General features: G+C 36.0%; 1 protein-coding gene across 1 annotated transcript in view; it reads left to right on the top strand.

Annotated features, from left to right (window-relative positions):
* The window catches only part of ROS1 (ROS proto-oncogene 1, receptor tyrosine kinase), a 148,421-nt gene that overhangs the window by 49,464 nt on the left and 71,166 nt on the right, over nt 1-27,791 (top strand). The window contains exons 18-26 of the mRNA XM_025383434.1: nt 14,071-14,285; nt 14,619-14,779; nt 15,156-15,300; nt 17,690-17,952; nt 19,908-19,971; nt 20,298-20,500; nt 22,325-22,530; nt 23,420-23,706; nt 27,352-27,528. Of these exons, the coding sequence (XP_025239219.1) occupies nt 14,071-14,285; nt 14,619-14,779; nt 15,156-15,300; nt 17,690-17,952; nt 19,908-19,971; nt 20,298-20,500; nt 22,325-22,530; nt 23,420-23,706; nt 27,352-27,528 (1,721 nt within the window). The remainder of the gene's footprint in view (nt 1-14,070; nt 14,286-14,618; nt 14,780-15,155; nt 15,301-17,689; nt 17,953-19,907; nt 19,972-20,297; nt 20,501-22,324; nt 22,531-23,419; nt 23,707-27,351; nt 27,529-27,791) is intronic.

Here is a 27,791-nt window from a genome sequence, read left to right as displayed (position 1 = left end):
ACATATCTATCATCACAAAAATTCCTGTGCCTCTTCCCAATCAATCTGCACCCCTCCAGAAATACGTACTTTTTGTGTCTGGCTTCTTTTACTTGGCATAAAATCTTTTGCGATACATGTCGTTATGTGTATTAGTTTTTCCTTTTTATTGCTGAGTAATATTCCATTGTGTGAAGATACCGCTGTCTGTGTATCCATTCTATGCCTGTCTTCATGGACATTTTAATTGCTTCCCAATTTTGGTTATTATGAATAAAACTGAATATTTGTATACAAGCCTTTTTGTGGATGTATACTTGGATACATACCTAGGAGTAGAATTGCTGGTGATAAGGTAGATAGATGTTTATATTCTTAAGTAATTGCCAGTTTTTCAAAATGTTTGTGCCATTTTACATTCCCATAAAAATGTATGAAAATTGTCGTTCTTCCATATCCTTTCAACAGTTGGCTTTGGCAATCTTTTTTATATTCACTGTTCTTTGGTGTGGGGAGCAGTACATGTTGTGATTTTAACCAGCACTTCCCTGGTGACTGTCAATTTTGGTCACTTTTGCATTTGGTATCGGCCATTTATATATCTTCTTTTATGACGTGCCTGTTCTGTATTCTTCTCATTTTTAAATGAATTGTCTTTTCATTATTGAGTTGTTCTGTATATAAGCACTTTGTCAAAATGTGTTGTGAATATTTTCTCTCAGTGTTTAGTTTATCTGCTTATTTTCTTGGTGGTGTGCTTTGATGAGCAGAATTTCATTTTAATTAAGTCCAATTTATGAATTTTCTATATTCTGTGCTTTCTGTGTTTTCTACAAGAAATCTTAGCCTATCCCAAAGTTGTGAAGATTTTATACTGTATTTTTTCTAGAAGCTTTATCGTTTTAGCTTTCATGATTAGATCTGTAATTCATCTTAAATTTATTTGGGGGTATGGTGTGAGATATGAGTTAAAGTTTTCTTTTTTTCCTTTCTATAGGGATATCCAGTTATTGTAGTACCATTTGCTGAAGAGATTTTCTCTTTATTTAGTTGCTTTGGGACCTTTATTGAAAATAATTTGGGCCGGGCACAGTGGCTCACGCCTGTAATCCCAGCACTTTGGGAGGCCGAGGCCGGTGGATAGCCTAACGTCAGGAGTTTGAGACCAGCCTGACCAACGTGGTGAAACCCCATCTCTACTAAAAATACAAAAAGTAGCCGAGTGTGGTGATGGGTGCCTGTAATCCCAGCTACTCAGAAGGAGTCTGAGATGATTCTCATGCTCATCCCAGCGTAAGAATCACTTGAACCTGGGAGGCAGAGGTTGCAGTGAGCAGAGATTGCGCCATTGCACTCCAGCCTGGGCAACAAGAGTGTGTATGTGTGGATCTATTTCTGGACTCTCTATTCTGTTCCTTTGATATATTTATCTATTCTTTTTGCCAGTGCTACATTGTCTTGATTACTGTAAATTCAGAGAAAAACTTGAAGATAGGCAAATTCAGTCCTTCTACTTTGCTTTTCTTTTCCAATATTTTTATTTTGGCTATACTTGATCTTCTGCCTTTCCAAATAGATTTTAAAATCATCTCACTAATTTCTAGAATAAATCCTGCTGGAATTTTGAATCTCTTTTCAGTTTAGGGAGAATGAATATCTTAAAATTTTGAATCTTCCAATCAATGAAAATGATGTATCTCTCCATTTGTTTAGGTTTTCTTTAATATCTCTCAGCAGTGTTTTATAGTTTTTAGTGTAGATGTCTAAAATATCTTTTATTAGCTTAATGCCTAGGTATCTAATTAGTCGTCTCAAAAATGACTTAGGAAGCATTCTGTCAATTTTCTGAAAGCATTTGTATAGAATTGCTATTAATTCTTCTTTAGTTTTGATAAAATCCACAAGCAAATTCATCTGGACCTGGAGTTTTCCTTGTGGAAAATTATTTGATTACAAATTCAGTATCTTTTAAAGATATAAGGCTATTTATTTGTATTTCTTCTTGAGCCAGTTTTGGTAATTCATGCTTTCAAGAATTTGTCATTTTCCATGGGTTGTCAAATTTAATAATATCCTCTTATTATAATTTTAATGTCTACAGTGTCTGTAGTGATATCCTTTTATACTTCTGCTATTGGTACATTTTTTTTGTTGATCACTCCTGCTAAAAGTTTGTCAGATTTATTTATCTTTTCAAATAATCTGTTTCTGGTATTATTGACTTTTTTCTGTTTTGTCAATTTTTGATTTCATTAATTTCTAATCTTATTTTTATTATTTTCCCTTTTCTATTTATTTTAGCCATAATTTTGTGTTATTTTTCTAGGTTTTTAGATTGAAAAGAAAGGTCATTGTTTTTGTATCATTCCACTCACTGGCATTTAAAACTATGAGTTTCTTTCAAGGTCTATATTAGTTGTAGTCAACAGATTTTGGTATGTCTCCAACTGTGATTATAGATTTGCCTATAGTTCTTTTTGGTTAATGTATTTGGGTGCTTTATATTTAGTAGGTTGATTATCTATATACTTGATTATATTGCCTTTTTATCATTATAAAACACTCCTATTCATCTATGCTAATATTCTTCATCTTAAAGATTCCTTTGTCTGATATTACTATGGCCACATCAGCTTTCTTTTGCTTAGTGTTTGCAAACTATTTCCATGTATTTACTTTTAAACTGCTTTGAATATTTATATTTATTGTATTGTTTTATTGTTGGTTTTAAAATTTTTATTTTCGTTTAAGGGGTACATGTGCAGGTAAGTTCTATAGATAAATAGTTTGTCCTGGGGGTTTGGGGTACAGATTGTTACCCAGGTAACAAGCATATTACCCCATAGGTATTTTCTCTTTTTTAAAACATTTTATTTTTTAATTCAATAGGTTTTTGGGGAACAGGTGGTGTTTGGTTACATGGATAAGTTCTTTAGTGGTGAATTCTGAAATTTTGGTAAACCCATCACCTGAGCGGTGTACACTGTACCCAGTGTGTAGTCTTTTATCCCTCGCCCTCCTCCCACCCTTTACTCCAAATCCCCAAAGTCCATTGTATCATTCCTATGCCTTTGCATCCTCATAGCTTAGCTCCCACTTATGAGTGAGAATGTATGATGTTTGGTTTTCCATTCCTGAGTTACTTCACTTAGAATAATGGTCTCCAGTTCCATCTGGGTTGCTATGAATGCCATTATTTTGTTCCTTTTCATGACTGGGTAGTATTCATATATATATATGAATATATATATGTATATATATGAATATATATATGTGTATATATATACACACATATATATGTGTATATATATGTGTGTATGTGTGTATATATATGTGTGTATATATGTGTGTATATATATATACACACACACCACATTTTCTTTATTCACTCACTAATAGGTGTTTGTGCTGGTTCCATATTTTTGCAATCATGAATTGTGCTGCTATAAACATGCATGTGCATGTATCTTTTTCATATAATGACTTCTTTTCGCCCAGTGGATACCCAATGGTGGGATTGCTGGATCAAATGGTAGATCTACTTTTAGTTCTTGAAGGAATTTTCACACTGTTTTCCATAGTGGTTGTACTAGTTTACATTCCCACCAGCAGTGTAAGAGTGTTCCCTTTTCACCACATCCATGCCAACATCTATTTTTTGAGATGGTTTGTTTTTTTTTTCTTGTTGATTTGTTTGCATTCCTTGTAGATTCTGGATATTAGTCCTTTGTCAGATACATAGTTTGTGAATATTTTCTCCCACTATGTGGGTTGTCTGTTTACTCTGCTTATTATTTTGCTGTGCAGAAACTTTTTAGTTCAATTAAGTCCCATCTATTTATCTTTGTTTCTGTTGCATTTGATGCTGGGTTTTTTGTCATAAAGTCTTTTCCTAAGCCAATGTCTAGAAGGGTTTCTTCAATGTTATCTTCTAGAATTGTTAAGGTTTCAGGTCTTAGATTTAAGTCTTTGATCCATCTTGAGTTGATTTTTGTATAAGGTGAGAGATGAGGATCCAGCTTCATTCTTGTACATGTGGTTTTCCAATTATCCCAGCACCATTTGTTGAATAGGGTATCCTTTCCCTACTTTATGTTTTTGTTGGCTTTGTCGAAGATCAGTTGGCTGTAAGTAATTGGCTTTATTTCCAGGTTCTCTATTCTGTTACATTGATATGTGTGCCTATTTTTATACCAGTGTCATACTGTTTTGGTGACTATATCCTTACAGTACAGTTTGAAGTCAGGTAATGTGATGCCTCCAGATTTGTTCTTTTTGCTTAGTCTTGCTTTGGCTATGTGGGCTCTTTTTTGGTTCCACATGCATTTTACGATTGTTCTCTCTTGTTCTGTGAAGAATGATGCTGGTATTTCGACGTGAATTACATTGAATTTGTAGATTGCTTTTGGCAGTATGGTCATTTTTCACAATATTGAGTCTACCCATTCATGAGCATGGGATATGTTTCCATTTGTTTATGTCATCTATGATTTTTTTTCTTTCCTTCTTTCTTTTTTTTTTTATTATACTTTAAGTTCTAGGATACATGTGCACAATGTGCAGGTTTGTTACATATGTATACATGTGCCATGTTGGTGTGGTCATCTATGATTTCTTTCAGCAGTGTTGTATAGTTTTCCTTGCAGAAGTCTGTCATCTTCTTAGGTACATTTGTGAGTATATTTTTGCAGCTTTCGTAAAAGGGGTTGAATTATTGATTTGATTCTCAGCTTGATCACTGTTGGTGCATAGCAGTGCTACTGATTTGTGTACATTAATTTTGTATTCGGAAATTTTGCTGAATTCATTAATCAGTATTAGGAGCTTTATGGAGAAGTATTTAGGGTTTTCTACATATATGATCATGTCATCAGCAAATAGTGATAGTATGACTTCCTCTTTACTGATTTGGATGCCCTTTATTTCTTTCTCTTGTCTGATTACTCTAGCTAGGACTTCCAGTACTATGTTGAACAGAACTGGTGAGACTGGGCATGCTTGTCTTGTTCCAGTTCTCAGAGGGAATGCTTTCAACTTTTCCCTATTCAGTATAATGTTGGCTGTGGGTTTGTCATAGATGGCTTTTGTTACATTAAGATATGTCCCTTCTATGCCAGTGTTGCTGAAGTTTTAATCATAAAAGGATGCTGAATTTTGTCAAGTGCTTTTTCTGCATCTATTGAGATGATCATGTGATTTTTGTTTTTAATTTATTTATGTGGTGTGTCACACTTATTTACTTGTGTATGTTAAGCCATACCTACATCCTTGGTATGAAACCCACTTGATTATATGGATTATTTTTTGATATGCTGTTGGATTCATTTAACTAGTATTTGGTTAACGATGTTTGCATCTATATTCATCAGGGATGTTTGTCTGAAGTTTTCTTTTTGTGTTATGTGTTTCCTCGTTTGGAATTAGGGTGATATTGGTTTCATGGAATGATTTAGGGAGGATTCCCTCTTTATCTTTTGTAATAGTGTCAATAGAATTAGTACCAATTCTTTGAAGCTCTGATAAAATTCAACTGTTTATTATCTGTCTAGTCCTAGACTTTTATTTGTTGGCAATTTTTAAATTAACATTTCAGTCTTGCTTCTTGTTATTGGTCTGTTCCCAGTTTCTATGTGTCCCTAGTTTAATCTGGGGTGGGGGGGGTTGTATATTTTCAGGAAAATATCCATCTCCTCTAGGTTTTCTAGTGTGTGCATATAGAGGTGTTCATAGTAGCCTTGAATGATCTTTTGTGTTTCTGTAGTATTGGTTATAATGTCTTACATTTTGTTTCTAATTGAGCTTGTTTGGATCTTCTCTCTTCTTTTCTTTGTTAATCTTCCTAATGGTCTGTCAGTTTTGTTTATCTTTTCAAAGAACCAGCTTTTCGTTTCATTTACCTTTTGTATTGCCTTTTTCTATTGGTTTCATTTAGTTCTGTTCTGATCTTTGTTATTTCTTTTCTTCTGTTGGGTTTCAGTTTGGTTTGTTCTTATTTTTCTAGTTCCTGAGGTGTGACCTCAGATTGTCTGTGTGTGTGCTTTCAGACTTTTTGATGTAGGCATTCAATGCTATGAGCTTTCCTCTCAGCCCCGCTTTTTGCTGTATCCCAGATGTTTTGATAGGTTATATCACTGTTACAGTTCAGTTCAAATAATTATTACATCTCCCTCTTGATTGCATTGTTGACCCAATGATCATTCAGGAGCAAGTTATTTAATTTCCATGTATTTGCATGGTTTTGAGGGTTGCTTGTGGAGTTGATTTCCAATTTTTTTTCCACTGTGATCTGAGAGTATACTTATATATTAATTTCGATTTTCTTCAATTTGTTGAGACTTGTTTATTTGGCTATCACATGGCCTGTCTTGAAGAGTTTTCCATGTGTTGATGAATAGAATGTATATTCTGCAGTTGTTGACTAGAATGTTCTGTAAATATCTGTTAAGTCCATTTGTTCTAAAGTATAATTGAAGTCCATTTTTTTTGTTGTTGACTTTCTGTCATCACAACCTGTCTAGTGCTGTCAGTGGAGTATTGAAGCCCCTACTATTGTGGTGTGGCCTATCTCATTTCTTAGGTCTAGGAGTCATTGTTTTATAAATTTGGGAGATCCAGTGTTAGGTGCATATATATTTAGGACTGTTATATTTTCCTGTTGGACTAGTCCTTTTATCATTATATAATGTCCCTCTTTGTCTTTTTAAACTGTTGTTGCTATAAAGTCTGTTTTGTCTGATATAAGAATAGCTACTTCTGCTCACTTTTGGTTTCCATTTGCATGGAATATCTGTTTCCACTCCTTTACATTGAGTTTCTGTGAGTTCCTTACGTGTTAGGTGAGTCTCTTGAAGACAGAAGAAATTTGGTTGGTGAATTCTTACCCGTTTTGCAATTCTGTATCTTCAAAGAGGTGCATTTAGGCCATTTACATTCGATGTTAGTATTGAGAAGTGCGGTACTATTCTATTCATTATGCTAGTTACTGCCTGAATGCCTTGGGTTTTATTGTTTTTTTTTTTTTTTCATTGTGTTATTGTTTTACAGGTTCTTTGAGATTTATGCTTTAAGGAAGTTCTATTTTGGTGTATTTCAAGTATTTGTTTCAAGATTTAAAGTTCCTTTTAGCAGTTCTTGCAGTGCTAGCTTGTTAGTGGCAAATTCTCTCAGCCTTTGTTTGTCTGAAAAAGACTGTGACTTTCCTTCATTTGTGAAGCTTAGTTTTCCTGAATACAAAATTCTTGGCCAGTAACTGTTCTGTTTAAGGAGGCTGAAGATAGGACCCCAGTCCTTTCTAGCTTGTAGGGTTTCTGCTGAGAAATCTGCTGTTAATATGATAGGTTTTCATTTATAGGTTACCTGATATTTTTGCCTCACAGCTCTAAAAATCCTTTCCTCCATCTTGACTTTAGATAACCTGATGACTATGTGCCTAGGCAATGATCTTTTTGTGATGAATTTCCCCGGTGTTCTTTGGGCTTCTTATATTTGAATGTCTAGATCTCTAGCAAGACCAGGTAAGTTTTCCTCAATTATTCTCTCAAATATGTTTTCCAAACTTTTAGATTTCTCTTCTTCCTTGGAAACACCAATTATTCTTAGGTTTGGTGATTTAACAGGATCCCAAACTTCTTAGAGGCTTTGTTCTTTTTTTTTTTGTTACTATTCCTTTTTTTGTTCTTGTTGGACTGAGTTAATTCAAAAGCCTTGTCTTCAAGCTCTGAAGTTCTTTTTTCTACTTGTTTGATTCTATTGCTGAGACTTTCTAGTGTATTTTGCATTTCTCTAAGCATGTCCTTCATTTCCAGAAGTTGTGATTGTTTTTTATTTATGCTGTCTATTTCTCTGGATATTTTTTCTATCCATATCCTGTGTCATTTTTTAAATTTCTTTAAGTTGGTATTCACCTTTTTCTAGTGCCTCCTTGATTAGCATATTAATTGACTTTCTGAATTCTTTTTCTGGCAATTCAGAGATTTCTTGGTTTGGATCCATTGCTGGTGAGCTAGTGTGATCTTCTGGGGATGTTAAAGAACTTTGTTTTGTAATATTACTGGAATTGTTTTTCTGGATTTGGGTGGACTATGTCAGAGGAAGATCTGGGGCTCAAAGGCTGTTGTTTAGATTCTTTTGTCCCATGGGGTGCTCCCTTGATGTGGTGCTCTCCCTCTTCCCCTAGGGATGGGGCTTCCTAAGAGCTGAACTGCAATGATTATTATTTCTGTTCCGGGTCTAGCCTCCCAGTGGAGCTACCCAGCTCCAGGCTGGTACTGGGAAGTGTCTGCAAAGGCTCTTATGATGTGATTCATCTTCAGGTCTCTCAGCCATGGATACTAGCACCTGTTCTGGTGGAGATAGCAGAGGACTGAAGTGGACTCTGGGAGGGTCCTTTGTGGTACTTTTGTTTAGTGCACTGGTTTTGTGTTGGTTGGCCTCTAGCCAGGAGCTAGCACTTTCAAAACAGCATTAGTTGCAGTAGTATAGGGAAGATACAAGCTTGCCCTAGAGTCACCCGGATAAGTATTCAGGTTTCTCAGGCAGTGGGTGGGGCCATAGAGCCCCCAAGAGAGTATGTCTTTTGTCTTCAGCTACCAGGATGGGTAGAGAAAGACCATCAGTTGGGGCAGGATTAGGCATGACTGAGCTCAGACTCTCCTTGGGTGGGGCTTGCTGTGGCTGCTGTGGGGGATGGGGGTGTAGTTCTCAGATTGATGGAGTTATGTTCCCAGGGGTATTATGGCTGCCTTTACTGCCTTATACAGGCCACCAGGGAAGTGAGGAAAAGCCAGCAGTGACAGGCTTCGCCCAACTCCTACACATCCTGAAAGGCCAGTCTCACTCCCAGTGTGTCCCCTATGCAGCCAGTGAGTAGGGCTAAGAACTTGCTGCAAGTTACAAGCCTCCCTGCTGAAAAAGCAAGCAGGGCTTTCAGGTTTCATACCTTCCACCTGTCATGGTTTCTGTGTTCATATCTGCACTCCCTGTTTGTCCTCTTTTCTAGGTTCTGTCCAGGAAACTTTGTATTTGGTTGAAATTTTTACAAAGTTCAGCTGGAACTTTTCTTCTCTCTGTGGTCTTTCTCCAGTTCCACTGTTAGCCCTCCCCAAGGATCTCAGCAAGACAAAGTCAGGAATGGCTTCCCTGGGGACTGTGAGTGCCCACAGAGCTCTTCCTGCTGCTTCCTCTACCCCTATATTTTGCTTGGCTCTAAATTTGCCTCAGTTCCAGGTGAGGTCAAATCCTTTTCCCATGATCTGGACCTTCAGGTTTCCCACAGAGGATGTGTGTTTGGGGGCGGACACTCCCCATATCACACTTTGGGCACTCAGTGTTTTGGCTGTCTCACAAAGCCTGCAGCAGCAAGCCTCTTCCTTCAAAGGGTCTGTGGATTCTCTCAGCTGTCTTGGTATGTTCCTGTGGTAGTTCTTGGAGCAAAAGTTCATGATGTGAGTCTCCACATGCTGCTCTGTCCATTGAATGAGAGCTGCAAGTTAGTCCTCGCCTCCTATCCAGCATTTTGGGAATTGATCTGAGTCTTTACATTTAAAGTGTCTTTCTTGTAAACAACATGCAGGATTTTGCATTTTTACACAATCTAACAATTTCTGCATTTTAATTAAGGTGTTTGGTTCATTTACATTTAATATAATTATTGATATGTTTGGATTTAAGTCTATTATCTTGATGTGTGACTTCCATTTTTCTCTTAGCTCTTTGTTTTTCTGTTTCTACTTCTTTGCCATTTTTGTGGGTGAATAAAATAATTTTTAGTATTCCATTTTATCTCCTCTAATGACATTTTAAGTATGTCTATTTGTATTTTTTAGGTTACATTAGAAATTAAAATATGCATTTTTTACATGATACATTTTCAACTTACAAGTCAACATCCAAATATATCCTTCACTTCATAAATGATTTAAAACTTTATAACTATATACGCCTAATTTTTACCACCCTACTCTTAGTGTTCTTGGTGTTATATGCTTTAGTTCTACTCATACTTTAAAATCCATGTTCTTTTGTAAATAGCCAATAATTTAAAAATATTTAACTAATAGTTTTTAAGGGAGAAGTTACACATCTAAAATTAAAATATAGAACATAAAGTCATTAGAACCCAGCATTTAGAGGGAGAATTTAGAGATCATTTTATTTCATTGATGAGGACACTGAGGCCCAGAGATGTTCATGCATTTTCCTAATATCACATTGTTAATCAGAGGAACGGTCAGGAAGTGATTAAAGCAAAATGTCATACTCTAAAGGAAAGATTTCTGGTATTAGGTTCTTGGGTCTCCAGAGGGTTCATAGAAGGCTTTAGGATGTGTCAGTGCTCTGAAATTGAGGATTCATATCTTTCATCAAAATTCCAAAAAAGTCTCATAAAGTTCAATAATTGTTTTATGAAGACAATGCTGACAATATTTTTAGAATAAAAATTACTTTTTTTGGTAAGTAGAAAAACTCCAAGTCATGGAGACTCTGAAAAAGGAGTGTACGTATGTGTATATTTATCTTTCTATCTATAGATATAGATTTATACACATACATCAGTATGTATTCATATGTATATATCCGTATATATCCACATACATTTATATGCATATACATATATGTATATAAATATATGTATACATGGAAGTGTATATGGATGTACATATACATATATGCATATATATGGATGTGTATATATGTATATGCACATGGATGTATGTAGGTATATATTTATGTATATATCTATATATACACACACACACACAATGCATATAAGCACATAAACACAACAAATCTGATTGATCAATTACTTCATATCAAGTATGGTACACAGCTCAGCTGGTTTCCTACCTGTGAATCAGAGAAAACTGATTATTCTTTTCCTTAGGAGCTTAAGGTACTGACAATCTGATTGCCAAAACAAGTTGTCTAAAGTGAGACATAGACAATGTTCAAAGCAACAGTGTCCTGAAGGATCATAGTCCATTCTCTGCATTCTCTGTGTCTGTATATGCTGGTTTCTTTAGTCTAGCTCCTCAAGCATCCACAGACGCAACATAAAGTAGAGGAAGGAAATTCTTTCTTAAAAAATATATTTCCTCATCTCAAGGTTAGTAATGTTTTCTTGTATGTATGCATGGTGGAGTATAGCAGCTCCCAGTGAAATAACACAAAGGGCAGGCACTTTTGCCCTCCAAGTAAGTCTTGCCTTTTAACCCTATCAGGAAAAAAAGAAGTTTTACATATAGAGATTGGGATTCCAGAGTCATCTTATAAGGAGAAAGTATTTTCTAACATATGATCAAAATTCCTTCCCTTTAGTTTAGATCAGCTTTGTCCAATACAAATATAATGCAAGTCACATATGTAATTATAAATATTCTACTTGACTCATTTAAAAAAAAGTAAAAACAAGTAAATGTAACTTTAATAGTACGTTTTAATATTTTGATAACATATCAAAATGTCACTTCAATATGCAATCTGAATAAAACTTATAAAGTTACTTTATATTCTTTTTTCACATTAATTCTTGGATGTCCTGTATGTATTTTATGTTTATAGCATATCTTAATTTGCAAACTGAGTTTTCATAGAAAATCTTTGATCTGTATTTAGATTTCATGAAATTTACAGGCAAAATAGTTGATTTACATACTCGTTCTAAAATACTCAAAAATATTTTAATATATTATACATGATCCATAATATATGAATCAAATATTAGTTTTAAAATTTAGCACAAATTAATTAAAATTAAATAACATTAAGTTTTGGTTCCTTGGTCATACCACATTTCAAGGGCTCAGTAGTCACATGTAGCTAGTTGCTGCTGTACTGAGCAGTACATCTCTAGTCTGTAGTAGAGATGAGATAAACTGATTGCTGTCACTCATCATATTCTGAACTTAAGAACTGCAATTGAACTGCCCTTCAAACTACTCTTCCCTCTCCTATGTACATCCATTCCCTTTAGTTGATACAAATACAACCTATTTGAGGCACTGTGAAATTCTCAAAACAAAACTTTTATTTGTATTTTTCTAAAGAGAGAAAAGGGAATGCTTTAAAATGATTTACAGAAATCACTGAAAAAACAATCAATCAATCACTCCAAAATGCTGAGGATAACTGAGATAGTTCTGTTTTTGAGTACTAAACAAGTGTTATAATTTTAGATACAAGCAGATTTTTCAAGTAAAAATAATTGCAAAATTTCCTTCCATTGAGGGAAAAAACCTCTAAACACAATTTAAGTAACAGGTTTTTTACTTGAATTTCCTAGTCTGAAAAGGAGCATTTTGATCAAACTATTGAAACTGATAAGCACTTCGAAATAACAGACAGTTGTGAACAGTATAAAGTGAAGGACCTAGCATGCTAGAATAATAAATGGCAGGTAAATCAGATGACTAACCAAGAGTAGGAGGAAGGCATGGTTCAATGGGAAGAAACAATTCAACAGATCATGCCTTCTGGATTGATTTCCTCTGTTCATCTTGTTATGCCTGGCTGTTCATTTTGGGGTTGTGGGGTCATGGAATTGATTTTTTAAAATCCATCTTTTTATTTCTTGAGAAAACCATGATGAAACGTGATCGGCTTCACCCAGATGCAGACTTATTAGTGTTATACCCACATTTAATAGATGGTTCAATGAGAGGTTAAATTATTTGCCTGAAGTCAAACATTTAATAATTGGCTGAACTGGAGTTCCATGCAGTTCTGTCTGTTTCTGAAGAATCCCCTACGTTGCAAATTCATTAATTCACAGTGGGGCCTAGTCTCATTCAGAAATGAGAATAGTCATGTAGGCATGCAGGCCATGCCTTCTTGGCATCATGTGAACTGGGTTAGATGTGAAGTGGTTGCTTTAAGAACAAGGAATCTGAGTGAGCGTTGTCGGATACACTAGAAGGCTGCCCACACAGGCCAGTGTCAGAGCAGTGACGAAATCTGCTCATAACAGAGTTATTCTGTGTGCCTAGGGACTGGAGTCCTCATGGCTACCACATTTAAGAGCTGTCATTCCTGTCAATTCCAGCTAAATACTTGGAAATTCTTGCGCTTTGGGTGTGTCTTTTTTTCAAATCCCTCAATGCAATAGGCATTCCCTTTTAAAGTAACATGTACCTGAATCCTAACTTGCTGTCTCCATCATGATTTATTGCATCGGCTGGTCTCAAAGCCCTTCTGCTTCACATCCATAGGCTAACTTCACATCTATAAGCTACTTGATTGCATTGGTTGGTCCCAAAGCCCTTCTGCTTCACATCTACAGATGGCAAATTTATACTTCAGGCATTGGTTTGTATGGGTCTCATTTCTGGATGATTACCTTATTTCCAAGTCCTGTAAGAACCTTGCCTCATGTCTTTCTTATGCTAATGCAAGTGTTGTAGAGCACATAGAATAAACCAAAGATGCAATCTCTGAACTAATGAAGTAATGAGAATCCAGGTTGTGCCTTTGTTGTAGAGTATTACCAAAATCACAAGTATTTTTTAAAAAGCTGCAACCTATCTAAACACGCTTGATATTGTAATATCACATTAATAAGAAAAGCCCCCAGAGAGGAGCACAGTGCTCATGCCTGTGATCCCAGCACTTTGGGAAGCTGAGGCGGACAGATCACTTGAGGTCAGGAGTTCGAGACCAGCCTGGCCAACGTGTGAAACCCTGTCTCAACTAAAAATACAAAAAAATTAGCCAGGCATAGTGATGTGTGCATGTAATCCCAGCTACTTGGGAGGGTGAGGCAGGAGAATATCTTGAAGCTGGAAGGCAGAGGTTGCAGTGAGCTGTGATCATGCCACTGCACTCCAGCCTGGGCAACAGAGTGAGACTCCATCTCAAAGAAACAAGAAAAGCCCCCAGAAAATTTACTTTAGGTCTACTACTTTTAAAAAATGTGAAAAAAAACCCCAACTTAATATGAAACAAAAAAAGACAATAATTGTTACAAAGTATTTTCTTTATTTTAATGTACACGAATACGCACAGATACTCACAAACACATATTCTCACGAGTACTTGCATGGACTAGCCCTTCCACCACTCCAGAAACACACACTAATTGGCGTTATGTTTTAGCAGCACTGGGGATACCACCATCACAGAGTTTGCAGCCTGGAGTACTTCTGAAATTTCCCAGAATGCACTGATGTACTATAGCGGTCGGCTGTTCTGGATCAATGGCTTTAGGATTATCACAACTCAGGAAATAGGTCAGAGAACCAGTGTCTCTGTTTTGGAACCAGCCAAATTTAATCAGTTCACAATTATTCAGACATCCCTTAAGCCTCTGCCAGGTACAGTATTGCATTCCTGCTTACCCTACTCCATTATACTTTTGGTTAAATAAATACTTAGGCTGAGATTTTCTTTTTCTTAATAATTAAGTTTTAAGAGGAACAAGGCTTCAGTAATTTCAGTTCATTTGCTTGCAGTGAGTTTAATCTTAACCCTAATTTACAGCCTGAAAAAGTCAGAAAAAGATGATTTTTTTCATGATATGTTAAAGAAAAGAAAAATTTTGTTTCAGTTCTAATTATTAGTAATTGCTATTGATGTTCTATGATTTCTATATTGTTCAATAATCCCCAGTTTTTTATCCTATTTCTTTTTTTTCTTTCATCCTGTAGGGAACTTTTCCTTTACCCCTAAGGTTATTCCAGATTCTGTTCAAGAGTCTTCATTTAGGATTGAAGGAAATGCTTCAAGTTTTCAAATCCTGTGGAATGGTCCCCCTGCGGTAGACTGGGGTGTAGTTTTCTACAGCGTAGAATTTAGTGCTCATTCTAAGGTATGGTGTTGGTTCTAGTTACTTTCATTTCCCAAACAGACCGTACCATCTGTGTCAGCCCTACCCACACTGATCTGTACCATCTTGACTTAGCCAAGCCCATCTTCTTTGTCATTCCCATAGCATTTGATTATTAAGGGTATTCCCCAGAAGACTTGTTTGCAGCCAGTCTCTGACTGCTTGGTGCTGACTGCTGTGCTGGACACACTTTAACTGGTCTGTGTGGCACAACATGGAACTTGCCAAAATTAGCACTTCCAAAATTGCAAATTTTGGTTCTACATGTGAACCAAAGTTTGGAGATTTTAGGTAATAAGGAATGAAAGATTTTGTAATTCTCTCCCTGAGAAAATAATGTTTTCTGTTTATATTTTAGTTCTTGGCTAGTGAACGACACTCTTTACCTGTATTTACTGTGGAAGGACTGGAACCTTATGCCTTATTTAATCTTTCTGTCACTCCTTATACCTACTGGGGAAAGGGCCCCAAAACAGCTCTGTCCCTTCGAGCACCTGAAACAGGTACAGGGGTTAAAATCTCTCTTTTTTAAAAAAAGCAGAATCTCACTTTTCGTGATCTGGAATGGGTAGTTGATATTTAAAAGTAACTTTCAGTTTTATAGATGTTTTTAGATTCAATATCCTTTCAATGACTTTTGGGAGATTAGAATAGCTTCATTAACATAAATATGCATAATTTATTCCAAAAGAGTATTTCAAAGATTTCTTAACAGCCATTTCATTTGATTGTAGTGATGTAGAAGATGCAGATGCATAATTCAGGTAATTTGCAAAATCCTTTATAAGGAAAATGGGCATTTAAGGGCGAGACAGTTTTCTTGGAAGGCAGACTATCCTCATAGACGAGAACTCAGAATCTTCTGTAGGGGAATAACTGATACATAAATTTAATGTTCTGAGGAAAATATATTTTAAAAAGGATACTAGCCATATCATTACATGTGTATATCACCTTAAAGTGTACAAAGCACATTTTTATGTATCACTCCTTTATTAAATATTTACTACATACCTATCATTTGTCACAAACATCATTTCGTTTGATCCTCACATAGCTCTGAGACGGGTAGGAAAGTCTTATTATCTTGATTATGCAAGAAAGAAAATGAAAGCCTAGTGGCTGCCCAAATAAAATAGTTACTAAGTAGTTTAATCAAATCTCCAATCAGTCACTTTTACAAATGTTGGTAAATGATAGGAATTTATGTAAAGCTAATACAGGATTTGGCAGGTGGTAAGAGCTTAATAAATATAGATATCCATTCCCCATTGCCTTTTTTACTGTTAAGATTATTTCAACAATATTCATCTATGAATCACACAACAGGAACATAGTGAGGCCTGGGCAGGTTCCAGAGCAGTTAGCATTGGATCCAGGCATGTTCTGCTTGAGATTTCCTTGAGATATCAGCTTGGTCGAATTGTCCTGTGGAAATGGACTTGACTGCATCCATCAGGGGAGCCAGTGGGAGCAAGAGTCAACAGCACTCTGCTGGATATTGGAGGCAATAAGAAAGGATGATAAGATTTGGCCTTTGCCTTCAGGAAATTTACAATATAACCAGGAAATTATCTAAATTGACCAATATTTATTAACCACTTACTGTGTGCTCATTCTATACTAGACTTGGGAGGATTTAACAAGGAATAAGAAGAGATGCTTTCTCTGATGGAGCTCATAAAACAGGGGAGAGATAAACACATGCACAGCAAATGATAATAAATACTAGAGAGTTATTCCTGAGCAGCAGTGGCATAGAGTGAGTAGACAAGCCTATGAAACCTTCACCTATATCAAGCTGCCTCAGGCATTCTTAAGAGGGAAGATGCCTTTGGGAAATGGAAACTGTAGTGCACCCTGAAAGATGGAGCAAGAAGAGCTATCCCATGTAGGAAGAGAAGCCTAATGTAAGAAGGCCTGGAGATTGAATAATAGTGTGAGTGTTAAACATTAAATAGCAATGTGATTGGAATGAGGGAGGGAATGAAGACCTTGTGGAGGAGTCCTAAGAGAGGAGAGGGCCGTTCAGAGAGAAGGACTTAGAAATCAGGCAGAGACATTTCTCTTGATTAAAGGACTGAGAGATACTGAACCGCTTGGTTTGGCTCTAGAATAAATAAGTACTCCCAGACCTTGCTCTTGGGGTACTATCAGCCTCCCCTAAAACTTTCTGCTTCCTAGGGACTTCAGGGTGACAGGGCCTAGGTCTCTGATTTATGCTGTATTTTACACCCTGAACTGGCTGAAGGCTGGTGGGACTTTACTGCCAGACGTCCCTATGATAACATTTTCAGCTTCACTGAAATCACTCTGTCAGGATGAAAGTGAATGTTGCCTTTTATAGGGAGAACCAGACACCTTCTATCTATACAAGGCACAGACAAGAAAGGTGTGCTTAAATGGTAGTAGGAAGGATTTGAGTTGAATGTAAGGAAGCCTTGCCTGTCAGTCAGATGTGCTGAAATTATCAGGATGAGTTCCTGAAGAAATCTATGGAATATTCTCTCCTGAAGATCTTTAAGACTACACCGGGGCCTATCATGGGGAGGGGGGAGGGGGGAGGGATTGCATTGGGAGTTATACCTGATGTAAATGACGAGTTGATGGGTGCTGACGAGTTGATGGGTGCAGCACAGCAACATGGCACAAGTATACATATGTAACAAACCTGCACGTTATGCACATGTACCCTAGAACTTAAAGTATAATAATAAATAAATAAATAAATAAATAAAAGAAAATAACCCCCCCCCCCAAAAAAAAGAATGCAATAAATATACTGCAACTGCCTGGAATGAGAAATGTTGTTAAGTTGTTTACAATCTCATCGTAAGTGGTAAAAGTCAGTCTTGTATTCTTTTCTGCTCTATCTGTGCCTCTACTTTTCAGTTCCATCAGCACCAGAGAACCCCAGAATATTTATATTACCAAGTGGAAAATGCTGGAACAAGAATGAAGTTGTGGTGGAATTTAGGTGGAACAAACCTAAGCATGAAAATGGGGTGTTAACAAAATTTGAAATTTTCTACAAAATATCCAATCAAAGTATTACAAACAAAACATTTGAAGACTGGATTGCTGTCGATGTCACTCCCTCAGTGATGTCTTTTCAACTTGAAGGCATGAGTCCCAGATGCTTTGTGGCCTTCCAGGTATGAGAGAGAAAACAGAAGATATGAGAGTGCAAACAGATTTAAAGGACTATGTTAAGAATTCTGTCACCCTGTCAATAGTTTAGGTATACTGTGATCAAAGAGGTCAACTGGGCAGCAAAAGTAGAGAGGCAAGAGGGGATTGCTCGGGTAAAGGACATTTTCACAACTTTCTCATATTCAGGGAACTTTGCAATTTCAGAGTAAGTCATTCGTTTTCTTTTTGCTTTTCTTTTGAAGCTGTATCGCGATTTAAATTTTTCTATGTTACATATTACCGATTTGTTTTACATTTTTATTGATATATATTATAGTTGTACATACATTTGGGGTACATGTGTTACTTTGATAAACAATTATTTTTCAATAATATCACTATAGGCCTTGCACCACAGTAGGTACTTTGTATTCATTATCTCATTTGATCATCATACTATAAAGAAAAAGTTAAGTCCTTGAGAGTATCAGTCAATTACCAAAGCTGTGTGGCTGAAAAGCACTGTGCTGTAATGCTTTCCACCATTTCTTTTTGGGGAAAATAACATCATGGGGAGTGTTTTGGAGATTTGAGTTGCCTAAGGATTTGTTTTACTTTTCATAAAATTCTAATTTAATAATTATTTTGATAATTTATTAAGTCCACATATACTAATCAAATAAGTTATACATGAAGTTAAAGATACTACACATTCCTGTTTGGTAAAAATTAGGAGTGTTTTGGTAAAATAAATATTCTGGCTAAGTGTGTCTATATATAGAATATATAGTGTATATATGGAATATATAGTATATATATGGAATATATAGTGTATATATGTGTATAGATATATAGTTTCAAAGTTTGGTCACCTTGGAACCATGCAAAGTGATATGCATGGATATATATGAGTTTCATTTAACACAGTTTTGTACAAAAGTAAACACTACTATATATATATGCACCATTATAAATCATACACAGATAGTAATATATAAGATATAGTAAAATGTGTTTAATACTAAAAGTATAATAAAAATAATACAATGTTTTATTGATAAAGCACTTGGGGCTTTATATTTTGAGTCCACCATTATAGATGTCAATTTTCTTTGCAGGCTATTGTACATATGCAAGGTTTGGAAATGGAAATAATTTATTACATAATAGAAAATATCTAAAAAAATAAAAATAAACTTTATTGTTAGAATGTGACATGGCCCAGTGGGAAAAAAATGTATGCAGACTTCAGAAGACTTGGTTCTGATGCCAGTTTCTACAAATGTCATTGTGCATGAGTTACTTCCCTTTATTAGTATCCTGGTCCAGTTTCTACTCTTAGTAGTTGTGCAGATCAAAAGAGACAATGTATGTGAAACTGGTTTGAAATGCACAATCATTTTCAAATGTAAGGTTTAATTATTTTTAAAAGTTACTTTTTAAAAAGTATGGAAATTTAGTGTTTTGAAGCTTCTAGTTGTTGAATTCAAGCAAAATGGAAGTTTATCATAATTTGCACAGTTTTATTTCTGTTAAATGTTCTATGTAACTTAATTTTGCAAATAATGACCTTATTTTGTTTAAAAGCATTCAATTGACAAATATATATATTCAAGCTGTACGACATGACTTGATAAATGTATACATGGTGTCATTATCACGATTGAATTAGACATTCATCACCATCCATGCTGTACATTAAATTCCCAGACATTTTTAGAAATTCATTTTTTAGCAAGAGAGATTTGTTCCAATTCTTGCAGTTTTCTAGATAAAAAATCTATCAACATAAATATAGAGCAATATTTTTTCTCTTGGTGATTTACATTGCTGTATATTAATGTAAATAACTATTTGAAACTATTAATATTGTGTATCAGCAGTGTGAAATGAAACATTCAGTAATCTCCCAGTCTCAGAACTTAATTGTTGCCACTGAGAACGCTATTGAATGCAGTTTTTGTTTCCTTTTCTTTAGGTTCGGGCCTTTACATCTAAAGGGCCAGGATCATTTGCTGACGTTGTAAAGTCTACAACATCAGGTATTTGTTTTCTAAAATCTGTGCAAATAATAATTTATAGGCTTGTGTGTATGTGTGGGGTTTTTTTCCCCATTGGTATCTTTAGGGTTATGAACACTGTCTCTGAGCTAAAGTTTAGCTCAAAAACATGTTTTTGACCCCAAAACATCACCAAAATATGTTTAAATAAACCTAGTGGTAGAGAGCCTACAAGGTTATCACTGAGACAGATGTATTAGAGGAACCAAAGGGAGCCCATGGACTTCAAAACTGCCTGATATTAAATCAAGAGACTGTGCTAAAGCTGGTTTTCTCATGCATATTATCTACATGTTTTTTGCTTTCAGAAATCAACCCATTTCCTCACCTCATAACTCTTCTTGGTAACGAGATAGTTTTTTTAGATATGGATCAAAATCAAGTTGTGTGGACGTTTTCAGCAGAAAGAGTTATCAGTGCCATTTGCTACACAGCGGATAATGAGCTGGGATATTATGCTGAAGGGGACTCACTCTTTCTTTTGAACTTGCACAATCGTTCTAGCTCTGAGGTATTTCACTATGTAATTCTTTTGAAATAAAGGAAGTGAAGTATTTGCATATGACACTACTCAGTAGTTAAAATGACTGGAAAACGGTTTAGTCATTAAGATTAGAATGAAAAAGACAGATAGTGTGTAATCATTTAGCCACACATGAATACAGACCACATTTTGGGCAAATGTCATTCAGCACTCAGTTAGCAAATAGTTACTGGATTTAGGATGCTGTGTTAGAACCTGGGATATTATAGGTGAAAGTTTATAGACTTTGCTCTTACTAAACCCAGTCTAGTATTTGTCTAACACTAGGAAGGCAGTATTGCCTAGTGATTAAGAAGGTGAGTTTTGGAATTTGACCACCTAGAATACAATTTGGGCTCTACTGCTTACTAGATTTGTAACCACTGGCAAGTTATTTAACCTCTATGGTTAAGTAATACCTCATCATAAGGTTCCCATGAAGATTAAATGAGATAATCCATGTAATGCACTTAGCACAATGCCTGGCATGTGGTAGGCATTCACCAAATGTTAACTGATAGTGAAGACAGACTAAGATAACTGTTGTGCTGAGAGCAGGATGTGGTGGAATCACAGAGAATGATGGAATCACAGAGAATGAACAAGTAGTCTAGGTTGGCTTGGTGGTGGTAGAATGGAAAAACATCCTGGAAACAAAGATGAGCCAGGTGAAGGCCGAGGGGGTACAAAGACAGGAAAACAAAGAGCCATAGAGTGTTTGGATGAGAGTGGAGTGAAAGGAAGCTGGGAAATCTGGAGAGGTGGGAGCCTGAGCATAATGGGTCTCCTTTACTGTGCTAAGGAGGCAGGTGTCATTCTAGAAGCCAACAGCAAGTCAGTAAAGATATTTAGTGGGTCATTAACATGGTCAAGTTGTGTTTTAGAAAGGCCTGTCTGTTAGCAGTGTGAATAGTGACTTAGAGAGGGTTAAGTCTGAGACAATTAGGAGGCTGTCACAGAAATCCAGGTAGAAAATGTTATGGGCCTGAGTGAGGGGATGAGCATGAGGTGAGAAAGGAGATGACAAACTGGACATTTAAAATGGGACTAGTTCAAGCTGGGTGCAGTGACTCACGCCTGTAATCCCAACACTGTGGGAGGCCAAGGCAGATGGATCACTGGATGCCAGGAATTCGATACCAGCCTGGCCAATATGGTGAAACCCTGTCTCTACTAAAAATATAAAAATTAGCTGGACATGGTGGTGCGTGCCTGTAGTCTCAGCTACTCATGAGGCTGAGGCAGGAGAATCATTTGAACCCAGGAGGTGAAGGTTGCAGTGAACCAAGATCATGCCACTGCACTCCAGCCTGAGTGAGAGAGCCAGACTCCATCTCCAGGGGAAAAAAAAGGGGGACTAATTTACTATGGGTAGTAATGAGAAGAAGAAGTCAAGGAGGACCATATTTGTCAGGATTAGCTCCTTGGGTAGGTGTTGAAAATCCATAAAAATATAAAATGCAGGAGAAAAAGAGGTTTTGGGGTGGGTGATGAAGTCAGTTTTCTGGGATAATTCATATGGAAATGTTCAGTTGGCAGTTTAATATTTGAATCAGTAACTCATTACAGATCTTGTCTGAAGGTATAAATTTGTAGCACTGGTTTGTAGATTGCAGTTAAAGCCATGATAGAATCATTTAGGAAAAATGTGAGAAGAGGACCCATGTTACAATGGTATACTATCCAGATCGCTGAGGTTTGGGATTACAAATGAGAAGTGCAGTAAACAAATGATATGGGTGAATATAGAAAAGTCTCCAAATAAAAAAATAACCACTCTCTTCTTGGCTGTGTTCTCTACCTGTTGTTAAGCTTTTCCGAGATTCACTGGTTTTTGATATCACAGTTATTACAATTGACTGGATTTCAAGGCACCTCTACTTTGCACTCAAAGAATCACAAAATGGAATGCAAATATTTGATGTTGATCTTGAACACAAGGTGAAATACCCCAGAGAGGTGAAGATTCACAATAGGAATTCAACAATAATTTCTTTTTCTGTATATCCTCTTTTAAGGTATGTAAATGCAAGTATCTTTTTATATTGTGATGAAAGAGATAGAGACATATTTAATGGAATGTCTTTGATTTAGTAGTAGAAGACAATTATGGGAAAATAAGATGCTTAGGGCTCTTGGACCACTATATTATAGTAAGTAATTCTTCCTGTAAATTAGGAGCCACAACCGCAACTATGTAAACTTAATGCATACTGACAATTTGACTAACAAAGTTAGGCTAATTACCTAACAGGAAACAATAGCAGATTTTTATACTAGTGAATGCAATAGCATCATCAGTTGGCAAGGACAAGAAGAGGATTGACACGGTGGCAAGAGATGAGCAGGAACAGATGGGCAGCATGTCTTGCACAGCAAAAGTTATTCTGTGCTCATCCATCTTAGTTTAACTCATATCCTCACAAGATGAGCTTTAAAGTCTCCTTTTAGCACCTAAGTAGCAGTTTCCCAGGCTAGAAAGATACATTTCTGTTTGTGCCATAAGCATGGGGATAGGCTATTTTGAAACTAGATCATTAACTAGTATTAAGAAGCAGAAACAGACATGAGAGGAGCGGAATAGAGATGGACATTGATGAAAATTATGCAAATACATTTTATATTTCAGTTATTAAGTGGGCCTTTTAATATAGCACCTAAGGTCATTATGTTCCCAGACTTTAGTTGTAAACACATCTATTGAGAAATCATTGGAAATGCTACAAGTTAGACTTCTTGTGACTTCTTCCATCTCAGAAAAAGGTTATTGAAAATGTGACCATGCTCTCTCCAAAGGCTCCATTTGTCCCTCACAGTCATTAGGAATGGTTGCTCTGCATTAGAAACCAATATTTGAAATGATGTATTTTACTCATTAAGTTGGGGGAACTTTTTTTTCCTCTATAGTCGCTTGTATTGGACAGAAGTTTCCAGTTTTGGCTACCAGATGTTCTACTACAGTATTATCAATTGCACCTTGCACCGAATTTTGCAACCCACAGTTACAAACCAACAAAACAAAAGGAATCAATGTTCATGCAATGTGACTGAATTTGAGTTAAGTGGAGCAATGACTATTGATACCTCTAACCTAGAGAAACCATTGATATACTTTGCCAAAGCACAAGAGATCTGGGCAATGGATCTGGAAGGCTGTCATTGTTGGAGAGTTATCACAGTACCTGCTATGCTCGGTAAGATGCTGATGTATGTGCACAGATACTTGTTAACAAGAGCAGCTCCTTCAATTGCATTTAAAAAGGGTTTGCATTCCCCATATACTCAAAAGAATATACACATGATATTTGCTCTGTACCATGCCAAGTGTTCTTGTAGAATTCAAATGAAGTTGTTTCCAGGAAAATTGTATGTAGGCATTCACATAATTTTCTAAATCTGTGTTTTAAAAAATTGTAATTAATAATAGAGCTACAATTTAATGATCTTAACTGTATGTTCTTAACATGTACTAAATGCATTATTTTATTTAATCTTCATAATGCCTCAGTGAAGTAGGTACTAATATCCTCATTTTACAGATGAGGAAACTGAGGCTGAGAAAAGTAAGGTAACTTTTCCCAAGGGCCACAGTTAGTAGAAGTTGAAACTGGGTCTAACTACAACATGCATGATCTTCCCGCTATCCTAAATTATTTCCACTTTGATGATCTCATAGATTCCACTTTCAACATGAATTGGTCAATACTTGGGTCTATCTGTTGAAATTCAAATGCTTGTAGAATAAATATTCGAAAGTCGAGTACAATTTGGAAGTCTCCTAATTAGGAGTAATTCAACAGAAAAAAATATATACTCTAAATAGCTCATATACTCTTAAAATTATTCTTCATTGCCCAGTGTGGTAATCACTAGCCATATGTGGTTATTTAAGTTTAAATTAATTGAAATTAAGGCCAAGTGCAGTGGCTCATGCCTGTAATCCCAGCACTTTGGAAGGCCGAGGTGGGTAGATCACTTGAGGTCAGGAGTTCGAGACCAGCCTGGCCAACATGGTGAAACCCTGTTTCTACTAAAAATACAAAAATTAGCTGGGCATAGTGGTGCATGCCTGTAATCCCAGCTACTCAGGAGATTGAGGCAGGAAGACTCGCTTGAACTCAGGAGGTAGAGGTTGCAGTGAGCCAAGATGGTGCCACTGCACTCCAGCCTGGGTGACAGAGTAAAACTCTGTCTCAAAAAAATAAAATTAAATAAAATTAAACATTTAATCTCTCAGTCACACTAGCTAAATTTCAAGTGCTCAAAAGCCACAAATAGCTAATGGCCACTGTGTTGGACAACATAGGTATAAAACATTTGCATCATCACTGAAAGTTCTATTGGTCATTGCTGGGTTATACAGTAAAGTTTTGAAATTGCAAATATGTGTGTATGTGTTATAATTGTACATAGGTTTTGTTGGCATGTCAACCAAGGCCTTTTAGAAACAATTCCTATGTTTAGAGGCCTTTTAGAAACAAGGCCTTTTAGAAATAATTCGTGTCATTAAATAGATTTAATGATAGAGGTAATGTTTTGAATGATTCCTCCTTAGGTATGTTACTTGTTTCTGTTAAACCTGTGACAAAAACCCTTTCCTTGATCAAAATGTAGTTATGCTCCTCTGAGTCCTCTTCTTGACTACGCCTTAACCTTGGTCTTCATGTGTCCATCCTTGCTGAGTTCAGTTTTAGCAAGAATCCTACAAAGTCAGTTTAGAGAGAACCCCCTACCACTGATACCCGATCAAGTTCTTCATTGCCCACCCTTGATGGACATTGGTCTGACTTAAGTAAGAATCCTGTTTAGGCTCTTGGCCTGCCTTTAACAAGAATCCCATTAGGCTAATTTAACAAGCATTGCCCTATCCTGGATGCCATCTCTTAATATTTCTCCACCCAATGACTTCCTCACTCAGTTTTTTGGCTATAAAAACCCCAACTATCTGTTACGTTGCAATATTTGTCTTTCCTAGTGCACTATTGCTCTTGTCTTGACCAAAGTCTTTCTTATCATTTTAACAAGTGTCAGAATAATTTTCTTCTTTAACATTTGATACACAAGACAGAAGAATTATCTAGTAGACCATTATATATGTATAAAAATGGTCAGTTTTTCATAAACCTGTAATTAAAATCCTAAAATTAGAAAATTAGAAAGATTTTAGAGATCATTTAGATGTTATGATGTTGTAAGAATTTTTTTCTTTAAAAATAGTCATGCTTAAAAAAAATAAAAAAAAATAAAAAAAATAAAAAAAAATAAAAAAATAAAAAAAATAAAAAAAATAAAAAAATAAAAAAAATAAAAAAATAAAAAAAATAAAAAAATAAAAAAAATAAAAAAATAAAAAAAAAATAAAATCTTTAAGCAGCCTAAAAAAAAAAAAAAAAAAATAGTCATGCTTAAACAACTGTTTCTTTAAAAAACCCTGCTACTTTATAAGGAAGTCTGTTTAAGCTTTTGGACAATTCTGAACATTGGATTTTTTTCTTTTATTTAGCCAGTCTTTTCTTCATTCCTCCCATTCATTAGTCTTAGTTCTTACCTCTAAATTTACAAAGAATAATTTAATCACTTTCCACATGATAGCCATTCAACTATGTCGAGATAACTGTTGTAGCTCGTTGTAAGCATTTTTTTTTTTTTTGAGACAGGATCTCACTTTGTTGCCCTGGCTGGAGTGCAGTAGTGCAATCATGGCTCACTGCAGCCTCCATCTCCCAGGCTCAGGTGATCATCTTGCCTCAGCCTTCCAAGTAAGCTGGGAGTACAGGTGCACACTACCATGCCTCACTAATTTTAGTATTTTTTGTAGAGATAGGGTCTTGCTATGCTGCCCAGTCTAATCTTGAACTCCTGGGCTCAAGCCATCTGCCTGCCTTGACTTCCCAAAATGCTGGGATTACAGGCATGAGCCACCATGCTGGAATCAAGCATTTTCTTTGGAGGAAAAATTCAAGTATCTGCAATTGCTCCCCAGGCAATGTGGCATCTAAATCTTTGCCCTAGTCACCCTCCCATGATTTCATTTCAGCTAGTTAATATTCTCTTAAATATTGCCCCCATAAAGACACTTCACTCTCAATGTGTTCTCATCAGTGAAGGGAGACTCTTAACTATGAAGGTCTTCTTTTTGCTGTAGCCAAAAGTGGAATCAGATCTTTAGGATACCTGCCATTGAAAGACCATAGTCTTTTCCACATTCGTTGTTATTAAGCCAGATCCCTTTCATTTGTTCATTTACAGAATTGATATGAAACTTAAATGTAGGATTTTACATTTGTTCCTATCAAATTGGAATCAATTTCCTGATTCTGTTGTGATATTTTTGAATTTCAAGGCTGTAACTGAACCTGCTAGTGATGGTGATAATCACATAATATCTGCAAAGATGATAAATGTGTTTGCTATGCATTCATTCCAAACCATTGATAAAAATATTGAGAAAGGCGCTGAGCCCTATGCCTATCATTTAATACTTCCCTCAGGTTGGCATTATTTGATTTTGAGTCACCTAGGTGGGTTTTAAATCCTGGGTCTGCCCTTTGGTGGCCTTGAGCAGATTATTTAACTCCTTTAAACTTCAGTTTGCCTTTCCACAAAATGATGTTGGTAATAATAGTAGTTACCTGATTGACTTGATATGGTGCTAAAATGAGAGAACACCTCTAAAACCCTTAGCCAAATGACATAAAATGAAGATTTTTTTTTCATATTGAAATAATAGATTCAAAAGTTAGTAATTATATGTAGGAAAATAATTTCATATATTATTTAGAGTAAAAAATGTAAGATATTTATTTTGTTCTTTATATTCCTTACGTTTTTAACCTCAGGCAAAACCCTTGCTAGCTTAACTGTGGATGGAGATTTTATATATTGGATCATCACAGCAAAGGACAGCACACAGATTTATCAAGCAAAGAAAGGAAATGGGGCCATCGTCTCCCAGGTGAAGGCCCTAAGGAGTAGGCATATCTTGGCTTACAGTTCAGTTATGCAGCCTTTTCCAGGTAATAAAGTCACATTCATAATCAGCTTGTTCTCCCAATTTAGGGTCCGAAAAATCTCATTATGTCTCCTTCTCCAAAGCTGTCCCTTTAGCCCCTCTGTTGTGCTCTGATCCTTGCTCCAAACTCTACCAGTCTTTAGTGTGCACTGTGATTGCTGTTTGTCCTGGATCACAAATTACCTCTATGTGTAAACACAGCTCAGGGTGTGGTGGGCAACTTTAGTCATTGGAAAACTACGTCCTGTTGTTCTGTCTGCCTGTTCT

The sequence above is a fragment of the Theropithecus gelada genome, chromosome 4, assembly GCF_003255815.1.
Source record: "Theropithecus gelada isolate Dixy chromosome 4, Tgel_1.0, whole genome shotgun sequence".
NCBI lineage: Eukaryota > Metazoa > Chordata > Mammalia > Primates > Cercopithecidae > Theropithecus > Theropithecus gelada.
Note: the sequence above shows the minus strand (reverse complement) of the source record. Positions and strands in the feature narration are given on the sequence as shown.